This window comes from Castor canadensis, chromosome 1, assembly GCF_047511655.1.
Source record: "Castor canadensis chromosome 1, mCasCan1.hap1v2, whole genome shotgun sequence".
In the NCBI taxonomy this organism is placed as follows: domain Eukaryota; kingdom Metazoa; phylum Chordata; class Mammalia; order Rodentia; family Castoridae; genus Castor; species Castor canadensis.
Window position 1 is genome coordinate 95186078 of NC_133386.1, and position 14389 is coordinate 95200466.

General features: G+C 35.1%; 1 protein-coding gene across 4 annotated transcripts in view; it reads right to left on the bottom strand.

The window, feature by feature from the left end:
- Col19a1 (collagen type XIX alpha 1 chain) overlaps positions 1-14389 on the bottom strand; it is a 336038-nt gene that overhangs the window by 233002 nt on the left and 88647 nt on the right. For all 4 annotated transcript variants that reach the window (XR_012449953.1, XM_074080460.1, XM_074080453.1 and 1 more), the window contains exons 10-11: positions 7220-7264; positions 4918-4962 (exon numbers count right to left, since the gene is read on the bottom strand). Coding sequence is in view for 3 of the 4 variants with exons in the window: in XM_074080460.1 (XP_073936561.1) it covers positions 4918-4962; positions 7220-7264 (90 nt within the window). In the remaining variant the exon portion in view is untranslated. The remainder of the gene's footprint in view (positions 1-4917; positions 4963-7219; positions 7265-14389) is intronic.

The following is a 14389-nucleotide window of genomic DNA, read 5'->3' on the forward strand; positions in this document are numbered from 1 at the left end:
AATGCAGGCTCCTTTTGGAGTGCCACTGTATAAATTAGAAGTGTGTGTTCCTGGTTTGTTGCATAAAATATGGGTGAGTTTGGTTCATTCAAGAGTAACATTTACCATGGCACATATAATAACAAATTCCACTCCTTTTATCCTATCTTCAAAGCAACAATGAGGAGGCAAAAGGCTGCATAGGAAATTAGTGCTAACAAAGTCAACTTTAATAAAATCAACACTGAAACTAAATGTATTTTATTTTAGGCTGACATTGAAAATTTGAATTATACCCTTTAAAAATTATCTGATGTTGACTTCTGATGAGAGAAATACAAATGTTTGGATGCATGTCTTAATTATAAATAACCCCAAGTAGTTCCGGGTAGTAAAATACACATGTACTTTATTCTTGGTTATAATACACATTTTATAATTTTACTCATTTGAATATCACATTTTATACAGAGGTAAACAATATATACTTAAATAAATGAAGGACATGACCAGTAGAATGTTTCTCCAATAGGTTCTGTCAGGTAAAATGTGTACAACTACTTTAAACTTGAGTAGTAGATATTTAATTTAAACAGAGTGTTTTAATTTACACACGTATATCATACAGCATTTCAGAACTTACATAGCACTCTGGTAACAACACAATAAAAATTTCTCTAGAAATTTACAATGACAATTTTCCAACAACTGTTTTAAGAGATGAATTAAAGTAGGAGCCAAATGCATTTGTAGATTTGTGGTTGCTTTATTGTTACTAGTTTAACTTAGAATTGAAGAAAATGCACTAAACAAGACAGTCAGAGCAATGCCCATAATTGTGAACAAGGAGTGGAGCCTGCTCAACTGTGGACACTCCCAGCTACAGAGTCTGTCAAATGTTGGATGCTGTCTACACCTCCTTGAGTCAAGTGGTTCATTTGAGTATTTTCCTCTTTTCACTAAACTTAGAGACCTTCAAAGACCATATCATTTTAATTCTCCTAATGGAAAAGTCCACACTAGATGAAATATCTTAGAGCCTTTAAGAATCTGTTACCATATGTGCCCATGGTAAAAAGTCACTCTGAGCAAACCAAAATCAAGTACATTTTAGGTAACAAATCAGGAGAAATGTGGCTTAATTGGCAGTTTTAACTGGACGGTTCCCTCTCTGACATGATATTTAATGACAAGTTTGGCAGGGTCAACTTTAACTCTGACAAAATTAGTTCTTAAGCTTCAACTTATTCAGAGCTTGAATGACAACATAAAAGAAGGATCATCTTAAAACCAAACTAAATTGGGCAACCTGAAGCAATTACTTAAAAATATTGAATGCAATAATGAAGCAGATAGTCCCATTTCTTTTTCTGTTTGCTTCTTTTCACAAATGTAACCAAATAATACTTCCAATTTTACAAGAACATGAAGCGAAAACCCAGTCTCAGAATTTAGGAATAAAGATCACTTCAATGAACCCCTGTGAAATGACCTTTTCCTACATGATGTTAAGAGCTTAGTTCATACATTTACATCTGGTTTTATAATAAGCTTAACTAAAATGCTTCTAGTAAGGCTGTTATATGGGGATAAGTCTCATATTAAGAGGAGGAGCTCCATTTTACTTGCCAGTGGCAGCAGCCTACTCAACACCTATAATAATACTGAAGAAATCTAAGGAAAATCCCCCAAAGACTGCTCCTGGAGAAGTCAGACATGGATATTTCACAAGTTATGCTGCTGAACAGTCCAAGGACGATGGATACCTTGAAGCTGCCAGCAAGGGATGGGGATATCAGGAAGCATCATTTCCATGTCTAAATGATAAACAAGAGCATGGTAAAGTTGAGAATAGCTGTCTTCTGGGAGAATCCTTTCTGTGTAAAGAACTATTTTTTGAGACAACTAATCACCCCTTAAGAAAAGTTTCATTTCAGGACTGACGTGGCTGAACTGTGTTTGCTCAGTAATGTGTGAGGTTCTGCCCTGTTGTTACAAGGAGCTACGGGTGCAGGAACATAGAGTCAGCCCTCATATCTGTGAGTTCCACATTTCTTGATTCAGCCAACTGCTGATCAAAAAATATTAAGAAAAAATTGCATCTGTACTGAGTATATACAGAGTTTTAATCTTGTCATTATTCCCTAAACAGCTACTTGCACAGCACTGACATTGTATTAGGTATTGCAGGTAATCTAGAGATGATTTAAAGCACACAAGGGAGGTGCACTAATTGTGTATAGCACTTCATATAAGAGCTAACATGCCTATTGATCTTGGTACATGAAGGAAGCCTTAAAACCAATTCCCCATGGACTCCAATGGATGACTGTACTTTCAAATAAGGTCCTGTGTACTTGATCAAGTTCTACAAGTTCTCCTCTGGACCAAGGACATCTGACTCTGTGAGAAACCACTTGGTCATTCTAGTAATGCAAACTGACCTGAAGTCTACTTTTCTAGTCATAGTGAGAAGCAATCGATTTCTCAACATGGTTTCCACTGGTTTTAGAAATATCACCTGAAAATCTTAACATAATGTTTTACCTTTCAAAGTTTATAGATTTTTTGACCAATAACCACATGTCCTTGGTAGACAGAACTCTGACCAATAAGGACTTCCAGAACTATTTCATTTTATAGCTCATGAATTGTGTCACTCAAAATCACCAAATTTTAAACAGAGTAAAGGGTATGATAAGGTAATTTAAGAAGAAAAATGTGTCTTTTTGTAATTACATAGTCAGTTTCCATAAAGAACTTGTTTGGTTTAACTCTAAAGACAAAAGTCCTGCCCAACCTTAACTATTTAGCTTACAGAAAAATATAAGTTTTATGGATCAGACAAAATCCATGTATTTTTGAGCATGGAATATGGAAAAGGTTCAAAAATTTAAAATATACTAAAGAGTAATCAAAGAGGAACATTTTTAGGATAAGGGTTATTACATCAATTTTACATCTAACTGTAAATCACTGAAATTATGATTCTCATTCAAGGTATTGTCTTTTCTCTTTTGTGCTTTATCTCCTTCTAGTTCCTTTCATTTCTTCTTCATGAATATTTTTATCTTATAGTGAAATTGGCTTTTTGAATGCGGCAGTTAATAGATATGAAGAAGTAGAAGGGAATTTTTTTCTTTCTTTTATTTTTATTTTCTGAGTTAGGGTCTTGCTATATAGCATAAGCTTGCCTTAAACTCACACTGGACTTGAGCTCACAATCCTTCTGCCTCAGCCTCCCAACTGCTGGGAATATAGACATGCACCACCAGCTCAGAGGGGAAATCTCTGAAGCAAAAGATACCAAATGATTTTTCTATACTTCATAGCCTAAGAATCCTTTTATTAGCAAGCAATATTAACTATGTATATTGAATAACAAAATAACCACTAAGATTTAAGTGTATTACTTACTAAATTAGAGACTATATCTGCCTTTATTTAGTTTCACTTATTCCAGCAGATAAAACCCCATTAATAAGTAAAAATGTGTGTAAATAAAGCATTTACTATAAAATATGGTTTTGCAATGACTGTTATTCTAAAGCAAAAATGTTCAAGGACTTTTAAGAAAAGAGACCCACTTTTTAAATAGTTGTAATTTAATGGACTTCTCAACTGCATGGTTATTACATGGTTATCTTTCTTTCTTCCTCACAGTTCAGTAAGGAAAGTAATTATCATGTAGCTCACAAGTATAATTCATCTTATAATTACAGTAGATTCTCATTGTCTCTATAAATACTTATTGAAGAGAGAAATAACTGATCACTGCCAAGAAAGCTAAACACAGGCAATAGTGTCTAATTGAGATTATCTATTCGTCTTTCTAGTCTGCCTGCTGGCTGTCTAATTGCATGACACTTGATGTAGACAAGAGTTATAAAACAAAAGAATGGTAGTGTTTCTGCTGTATTTAAAAACATGACGATGTTTCTGAAATATGGAAGGATTCAAATGACTATGTGAAGAAAAATTTTGGAGATTAGGCACTTCTGCTCTTGGTACTTTCAATAGAAAGCTATACATTTGTAAAACTGATTGCTTAATATTTTTCCAGAATTATCAAATGACATTGGTTGTTACTTATTAAAGTAAAATACAATCTTATAATATAAAATTACTTAGTTCTGGTACTTAGCCCAGAATTCACTTTTGTGAGGTTACTTGAGATGACAATATTTGGGTTAGGGGCTTCTGTCCTGGGTCCTTCAAGGTCCACTGTCTACCTATCCATTCTGCTATGAGCCCCGGGAGGCTGGTTTGCAGTCTGCTGTCATGACGCAGTTTGGTTTGGCCAGTGGCAGCCACCAGCAGGGAAGCTTAGGTCTGGAGGGCAGTGAGGTGGAGGTATTTATTGTCCCTCTTGGGACTGACCACTTCCCTCAATAACCAGCCACAGCTTTCTCCACGCAGTTCTCCCTGTTTCTGGGTCTGTTAATCACGTGGGGATTAAAAAGTCCACTTGTAATCTGACTCAGGATCCCACAAATCCTTGTGATATTCTTGTATACCTCTTTATACCTTTTAAACAATCCCTTTGTGAAACCCTGACTGTTAGAGTTAGTTCTTCTCATTTATTTCTTCAGGAAAAATTCCACTGATAAACTAAGCAAAGCATTTATTTAAAGTCTCAAGCCCAGTGGATCAATGATAAAAACATAATGCTTAATAAATATGTAAATAAATTTACATATTTTATACATCAATGGACTGCACTTAATCAGAAATGTCTAACTGCCATCTAAATTTAGAAAGATTTCTGACAATCACCAATACATTAAGTCTACTTTAATTGGAGCAAACACTTTTAGTTTTTCTATAAAGTTATTGACTTTCTTATGTAGGACACACAAAAGAAGTTAGAAATTACATTTAAAACTCTTTTCAAGAATGCAATTTATTTTACAAATCATAATAAAGAATGAGACTTGCCTTTTCGCCTGCTTCTCCTTTGCTGCCTTCAGTGCCTTGCTCTCCCTGTACAAGAGGAATATGGCGTGTATAGCAATAGGAACAACATTTAGAACACATGGCATTTTCATAATAATGATGTTTCTAACAGTGAAAAATCATTCATTGTGAACACTAAGCTGATATGAAGTAACACAAAATTTAAATAACTTGAAATACTAAAGTAACAATTTTCTAGGGGTTTCACTACTTCCAAGGTAATTTAATCTCCATAAGTGTTTCACACATGTGTTTTCCCATGTCTAAGCAGGAGAAATATGTCACCTTCCTTGCTGATTTCCTTTGAGACTTGCATGTATCAGCACAGTGACCATCACAGACTGTTAGCCATTCTTGTTTTTCAGACTATTTTACTAGATTTAGGAGAAATAGACTTGTAAAGATGACCTCTGTGCTATATTGTTCTAGTGAGTTTCTTAATGATTCAGTTCAGGTTTGGACCTCTGAGTTCTGGCTCCATCTCTGACACCATTAACATGCTTTTTGCTGCTCGCTGTCCTGCCCTCTCAGGCCAGAGAGGAGTGGCGCTATCAGGCCACTGCCTCTCCATCAGCACATTTATTCACTAAATTCTCTCCGATCTTATTTTCCTGCTTAATTTGGTATAGAGTGCTGATGTTCCCTTCATAAATTCAGCAAATGTTCATTGAGCGCCTCCAACCTGTCATGGCAGTATAGTCAGTGAGTGAGGGTCGGGACAGGTGTGTGAGCCCTCCACTCTTGGAGTGGCTTGACATAAAAGGCATTAAGAACGCATTTCCTGAGTGTACAGATAAAGGGGATGAAGTGTTCTTTATCTCCATTTTTTTCCTCTGATGCCTCAACAAGGTGACACTTGGTATAATTAAACTCCATATTATTATGAAACATAAAGCCAACTTTTTATATATGAATACATATATAACATGTGAATGCATTATTTATACATACACACATGATCAAATGCATGTACATAGTACATTCACACATATGATTAGTTATTTTTTGCTTCATTTACTGAAAAAAAGTTACCAACACCAGCACTGTAGGAATTTTTACCACTTTTTTTTTCCTAATGTTTTTCCTAAAATATTGACATTTGCTCCATCTGTTAATTCAAGCTGACACTGAAGCCTGCTAAATGACTCCAGTACCTCAGCCACAATGTCACATGATGCAGCCACCACAAACAGCTGCTGGAAAGTCCAAAACTATTTCCCAGAAGAGAAATCTACACATACCTTGGCTTGCAACTCGACTTTCAGATGTAGCACATACTGTATCAATGGGTTTTGTCTAGAACTGCCGTGAAGAAATTCAGAAGCTTACCATTCGAGTCTTACTATCTTTATTGGGCCAAGTAAAGGAAGACTTTTGAAAAAGGTATAATTATAAATGAGTAAATATCTTTTTAAATGATATTTTCAGCTACAGAGAAAAACCTAGATGCATAGTACCTTTGGACAGCTTTTTGCTAAAACCTGTACAGCTTCTCCAGAACCTAGGAATGGCATGCTTGGTTTTGGTGGTCACTGAAATTGCTTGGGTAATGCTCTCTACTATTGTGGGATTATCTGGGCTGTATCATGACAGCTGGCCCCACATGAAGTGAGTCCTCATCCCTCTAGGAAAGTAGAATATGCCAGTCTCTGTGCTGCCAGAAGTGCTGCCATGCAATCAAGAGACAGAAAGCAGTCCTTGGAGAGTAAAAGAGAAAGGAAGTTCACTGTGGTAAACAGAAAGATGCTGGGCACAGAAAGAAGCAAACTGGCCAGCAAAAACTTCTCATTTATCATGAACTTGTCATTCTGAAAGATGTTTTTGGAAGAAAGTAGTTGTCTGTAACATGTTTGTAATATTTAATATTTTATGTCATTGAGACTATCAGGCTTAGCTCAATCTGGGATATACAAAAGAAGGATGGATAATAAGTAACAAAATATAGTCAAAGGCAATAGAAGCTGTTCCACTGAATATTTTAGCCTCTGACCAGTGACACCAGAAACATTTCTAGAACAGATATGCACTCTTCTCTGGCCCCTCAAAATCATGGTTGCTGTTTAGCATGTTGCTAAAGCCCTCTGAAAAGCTCTCTGATAGTGGTGTTTTAAGAGGAGTTTCCATGGGTCTCTTTGCAAAGACTTATAATTAGTTTTCTAAGAATCTTTGATGGGAATCAGTTTTTACCCAGTACATTTTCTGAATCTCTACTACATTTTGTGCAGACTCAATTGTCAGGATGTTAACGTTCTCAGTTCATATATAACACTTTAAAACTCTTTACCTTTTCGCCGGGTAAGCCTGGAATACCATGTAAACCATTTTCACCCTGAAAGAAGCAAGCACATTAAACAAATTTTATTAGTCACAAAAAAATGAGCACAGACATTATTTGTGTAATCTTCAACAACTAGCTCTAGTGTTGTGAGGAAAGGTAGCCCAATACTGAATACTATCATGAGCTCTCACTCTATACCTTATCTCACAACTGCAGGACTGTCACCTCAGTTTTTTAAATAAGGCAATGATGGTGGCTATGAGTTGTTAAATACCATGCTTAAAGTCACCCAACTTGTAGCATTACCTGAGATTTGAGCAGATCTGTCAATGATTTCATACCTTATATTTTCTGAATAAAGCTATTCGGTAGTTATCATTACCATGATCATCTAACAGATGACTAGACAGTAAGTAGGTGGGGGTGGCTGGAATTCTAACTCATGCACTTTAGTTCTGTGCACCTAGATGCTCCCCTACACTGCTGCTGGGAACAGATTTAATTCTGGCTTATAAGTGTCTTTCGCATATATACATCCTCTCTCTCTCTCTCTCTTTCTCTCTCTCTCTCTCTCTCTCTATATATATATATATATATATACACACACATATATATCATATTTATGTTCTTATATAAATGAGCATGTTTACTTTCTTATCCATATCTGTTGATTGCCTTTCAGTGGACTATGAAGTCATACCAAAGCCATTTTACATGAAAAAAATTACTTGGAAGAAGTTTTGGTTCTTTCCATTCATCTGGTTCCTGTCTTGGGTGTAAAGGTTTTCAGCAGATGCCTATCAGCTTCCATTACTGGAATTCATGGGTCATCTCTTTGACAAGTCTCGTTTGTGAACAACACACCAGCTAGAAAGAGATATTCCTGGGAAGATGTGCACATTCTCAATGGAGCCTCAGGAATTTAGCTGGCTATAGGAATTTACTTTGGCTTCTGGATTTCCAGGTTTAGGCAGCTCAAAATAAACTAACATTTCTATTGACCTGTGGTATTTCTATCAAATATTTATAATTAATTTAGAAAATAGCAATTTTCAGCATTAGCTAGAACAGAGTTAGATACAATTTCTAAGAATTATTTAAACAAAATTCAAACCTATGGAAAAAAATCACATCTTCAAACTTTAAAACAACAATGAAATAGTCTACCTAAATTTAAAGTGATTTTATTAATACACTTTTGAAAAGTTTTAGTGGTTTTTACCCCCATTAAAAATATGCTATGTATTATACACATATTATTTTAAAGACTCAGATTCTTCTTAGCTTAGATCACAGTATTCTATAGTCTAACTGCTATCATCAAAAAAGGGTAAAACTTGTGTAATTAAGTGTTGAAACATCAATAAAGTATATTTGTCTATGCAATCAATAAACATTTATATCATTTAAAGTTATTATAGTTCTAGACTGTAGGCATCATTCAAGTCCAATAAAACTTTCACTATGATTTGATAAAGTGATAGAAAAAGCATATTAAGTATCTGAAGCCAAACAACCTTCTATGGAAAAAGAGCTTCTGTTACTCATCACAGAAGTATGTCCACTTGTTCATAAGGAGCAGATTACTTTCCAGTTGATCCAATATAATGTTTTATATCATATTTCCAGTTACACATGATAACAAGATATGGCATATCATCCAATAAAATATAATTATACAGTATTTACACTGCCAAAAGTACTATGTTGGAATAAGAAGTAGTGAGAGTATCTCCTCCGTCCCTTTGCTCATAGCCACATGCTATTTGTACTGGTGACTGAGCGCCTCCCTCTGCCATGCACCAGGTTAAGGTAACCCCCAGACACACTGTTAAGTAGGTATGAAAAGTCTCTAGAGTTCTGATATAGAGAAGGTATCTTTAATTGACAAAGGCTTTGTGATTGCTGTAATTAAATTCTGTGTTTTGCTATGGTCTCTCCTTTTTTGCTGACTGGAAGTTTGTTTTGTAAGCATAATTCTAGACTCCAGGGTTACTGGTTCAATGCACATAGGAAAGGAGTTAGCCTCTTGTGACAGACCAACACATCAAAGTTTCTGAAATACTGTTGGTAATTTTATATTTTTTCTTTTCCTTTTCTTTTTGCCTTTTTTATTTTACAAAATAATGAGTTTCCAATGTGATATTTCCATACATGTAAACACCCTGCCATTACCTTCTCAATTACTCCTTCCCTCTCCTGTTGGTTCCCATCCACTTTCCAAAAGCCTCCCTTCTAATTTCATGTCTGTCTTTAAAATCTAGATTCTGAATATGGTGGGAATGTAAATTATCCCAATCACTATGGAAAGCAGTATGGAGGTTCCTCAAAAAACTAAATGTAGAGGAATTTTCTTTCTAAATAATGATACTGAAACAACTCTATGTCCATATTAAAAAGAGAAAAGAAAACATCCAGCTTTTTTGAGTTTTTAATGTAATTTTAAGTTTTTTTGTATCTCTTGTTGGCACTTTAAAAGCTTAAGTTTGGAATGTTATTATTCAGAAATTTATTTCTTTTCACTGTTTTGATTGAAGTTACCATTGATGCCCTACTTAGAATCTTGTGAGCATCTTAATAATTTATCATTATTCTAGTCCCTGAGGGATAAATGTGCATATCTGATCTCAAAAAGGAAATATTTATTAATTAGCATTAAGAACTAACAATGAAAATAGCCCCAAAGAGTACAATTTTCTTTTAAAAGACTTCTAGATGATGTTTCTATTAGGACTTTATCCAAAACCTAATATACATCAGCAAAACAAGACTCTCCTTATGCTTATTCTGAAGCACAGGCTCAAAGCCTGAGGTGTTGCAGGCAATTTGAGATCAAATTTAATTTTACCTATAAAATAAATAACACCTACCTAACATTACTGGAAGGATTCACATTATTTTTTTTCCCCTGAGATCTTGCTGTTTCTCCTTCCTCCCAGTCTCATCCCAAGGAAGACATAGCATGCTTCTCCTTTCACTTCCAATTTATATTTTAGTTCATTATTAACAGAAAATCATAATTGATGGTTTTAAAGCACCTATGAGTTTTAAAACTTGTTTCTGTCTATCATGGGTTTTTCTATCAAAAGACCTGTGTCCCTTTCTAGTTACAAATTCAAGCTACAGAAGGACAAATGAATAAATATGTGCAATGTAAAGCAGAGCAAACTGCTGATAGTGCTGTTGCCTATGTGGTTCCCATAACACATAGCCTGTCTTCAACTTCCTGGAACAACCAAAAGGCACCCTTCTCAAAATTCAAAATAACCTCTTTGAGAACCTTTTGGGGAAAGAAAACCCACTTAGGTGATGTTTAGGGCTAGCTAGTGACCTCCAGAAAAACTGATCAAAAGATTTCATTTTACCTGCTTTTTATAAATCACTATACATTTTCCAGCAGTTGGCATAGCTAAGCACAAAATATAAATTATTAGTTTTCTGGGTTTCTGTGACATTGGAGTCAGGGTCTTCTTATTCTACAGGACATATATGTTGTCTGAAAGACATCTGATAAAGAATCATATTCTCTCAGCCTATAGTTAGCAAATCTTAAACTAAGAAGACCATCTAAGGAAAGTAGAATAAACAGGTAAGTAAATAAATTGCAAATAACTAGAATTAGGCTTGGAAAATGGAAACTTATTTACTATGTTATAGTGATTATTTCTTCAAAAAAGATAGGCATTCAACCTTAGATTTAAAGTCTGAGATCCTATTATAATATTATTTATTAAAATCTAAAAGCTGACCTGTCATTTCACTTAGATCATATTTTCTAAGAACATAATCTTTGTTGTGACTTAGGTATGTACTTGGAAATACATCAATATTTCCCCACTAATTGATGCACATTGAAGAAAATTAAATGTTAAATGAAATAGCTGGAAGGAATAACTGACGTCAAATGCCACAATTCTAGCATGAAAACCAATAAAACAGGAGAAGTATATCTGATTTTGATTTTGTGTATCTTTATGCCCCACCTACATATCTGACTGTAGTGCTGCTTTACATGGCATAATTTTCAGAAACTGAACTTCATAAGGTTCTTAAATTGTTGACAATCTAAAAATACCTCCCATTTTTCAGATATATTTTGCAATCCTGGTTCATTTACTTTGGGAGAGGTATTTTTTCTTCTATATTTTGAGACTTCATAACATGAAATAAATGATCAAGCTAATATATACATATAATATAGATACTGTATATTGTGAAGGGTTTAAAATGTCAAACTTCTTGAATTTTCTGAATATTTTAATCTTAGTTCAGTTAACACATGGAGATTTATTATCACATTAATTCTCAGGGTAAGAAAAATTTAAAACATCCTTAGTAAGAAAATAAATGAGAACCTATTATTATTTATTCTTAGGAGTAATTTAAAGAAGAGAAAGCCAGCACCCAAGAAAAAGTACTGTTGACAAATGTAATCACAGCAATGTAAGTATGGGTAATGAGTAGCAGCTGAACTCGGCATCCACTCTGTCAAAATCTGTTGTGCTGAGGGCATATGTGTATGTGCAAAATATATGCAGGTACATATACCTATAAAATTAGTATGATGGATATTCTTAAATAAAGGTTAGTATGAAATCATACATTTATATTCACCACTGCCACCAAAGAATCTATCAGGTTCTTCCCACACTTAGTTCTCCACCACTTGAGTCAGGCGCCAGTCCTTTTGCTTTTACTTTGTTTCTTAGACAGGGTCTTGTGCTAACATTGCCAGGGCTGATCTCTAACTGTGATCCTCCTACCTCTGTCTCCCAAGCAGATGGAATTACTGGTGTGAGCCACCATCTAATGAGGTTCTAATTCTATTAAAAGTTTCTTTAAGCCAGGCACTTTTGCTGTTTAATTTACATTGTGGAAAGGAAAGAGGAAAAAACATCCACATTTGGTTAGTGACTCAATGCTTTCTAAATTAACTTCCCTAGATTTCTGCCCATTAGTCTGATTTCTACTGTCTGAAATGACACAGGAAAAAATATCTCACAGATCTTACATGTGACATCTTTCTGTGTCATTATAAGCTTTCTATTCAGGAAACCATCAATGATAGCCTCAGTATTATAGTCCCTGTTCTCTGAGTATACATGGTTGGTCAGTATGTCTTTTAAAACATGGTACCCAAAACTCAGCATATCATTTCAGAAATGGTCTTACACAGAACAGAAGGCAGAGCCATTGCACACACGTACACACCACACCCCTTGTTCTGGAAACTAATACTTCTATTAGTAAAACTTTCTCTTTTTAAAATGAAATTGCTTACCTATTCTAAGTTTGTAGTCAACTACAACCATCAAGTTTTCCTTTCAAAGTGATTTTCACTTCATAATCCTTTTTCAAATTAGTAAATGAAAATTATACTGAATTACTCAAATGAAAAACAAAAAATAAATAATTTTGAAATGATTTGGACATGTAAAAGTCTTCTTTCATATGTAGCAAAGTTAGAGAGCCTCAGCCCATGTTATAGGATCTATTACAAAATCGGGGTCCTTATGTAATTGTGGTGATTTTCTTAAAAGTGGATCTGTTAGGAACAAGGGTTTGTACTACTCACTATTATGGGACTAGCCATAAGACAGCCTTTAATTAAGTTTAAAACTACAAATATGTACCAGAAAAATACAAGACATTTAACGTGAATCATCTACTAAAATGTCTGAGGTATGCTAACTGACATCTGAATCAAGTATTCTAACAAGCAAAAGATGATTTAAGACATAAAGAGGACAGTGACATCATCAGCTCCCAATCGGGGACAGTGAGAGAACAGGCACTTCAGATTACTTCCTGTCCAAAGTACTCCTTGTGATGAGAGTTAAAGAGTACGCCTCTGTATCAGTTACTTCATCTGGAGCTCAAATGCACTAAAGCCATTTGTTGTTTGTCTTCAGTCCTGTGGTAAATGGTTGTGAAGACATGGAGAAAGACCATATCCTTCAATGTTATAAGAAGAGAGTTTTTTCAAGACAAGTTTGGGTAAAAAGAGAGCAAGATAAAAAAGATTCATTACATTTGAGAGAGAAGGGAGAGCATGGTTTCTCCAAGAGAAAATGAGAAACAAATTCTGGAGATGTACACCTTGTCTCTATTACATTCCATTCTAGGAAGTAACATTGATAAGCTTTGCTAGGTAGAGGAGAGATTCTCCTTTCTTATATCCTGAAATTTGCTTCTGCAGAAAGTATGGAGGAATCCTACTGATGCATCCCTGTGGGGGGAATGAGGGGCAGAGGAGTAAGAACATAGGGGACCTTTTCCAACTTCCCCCTCAGCATGGTTACCTAACAGTCATCCTTTATTTCTCTCCTCTATTTCTGGCTTGGAGCTAAGTTCTCTTGAGTTCTGACCAATTCAACTGACATTTATCCAGAATCAATCAGGTGTCCTCTATGGGGTTGGGTTCTAGGGTTACAGAACTGAGAAGAGACACTAAGTCCTTCTCCTCCAGGACTTTGTGTTTGAGCAGAGGATATGGACATACACTGTATTGGTGATATAAACAATATGCTATGTGAACAAAATGGAGGAGCTGTTAATTCTGCCTGGTGACCAGGAAGACTTCACGAGAAAGATACATGAACTTTCAACTTAGTAATGTGTGAAAATGTACTAATGATGTTATGGAAGAAAGAATGAATTCTCTGTGGCCATTCTCTTTAATCGTCTACTCTTACCTGACAATTTCTTCCAGTACCTTAAACTTGGTATGGCTGTCCCAGCCTGGTTGGTTAAATAAGATCCTTTGGACAGAGATGCTTTAAGAAAACTATAATATCCAAAGTTGTGTATGTCTTTATAAGATATCAGTTACATCTTTAAATCCACATAAAAATAACATAATTAGCCATTAAACTATGTAAAGAAACAGAGTGTGTGATCTTTTTTATGGCAATATTTTAATATTTATGTGCTGGACACTGGTAATGCATTAAACCAAAGAGGAATACTAGCAGACTAAGTTCTTGAAATCTGGCTAACAACTTAGTAAATAAAAGTCAAGAGCTGGGTGCCAAATACACTACATGTATTGGGCTTGTCACCCATCTGTTGTATTCTCTGCCAACTGCTCTACTTGGGATGTGAGTGGAAGGCACTAGAAGGGAATAAGAAACCATTAAGAAATAAAATCAGCTGCAGAGTGAGCATGCTTCTTTT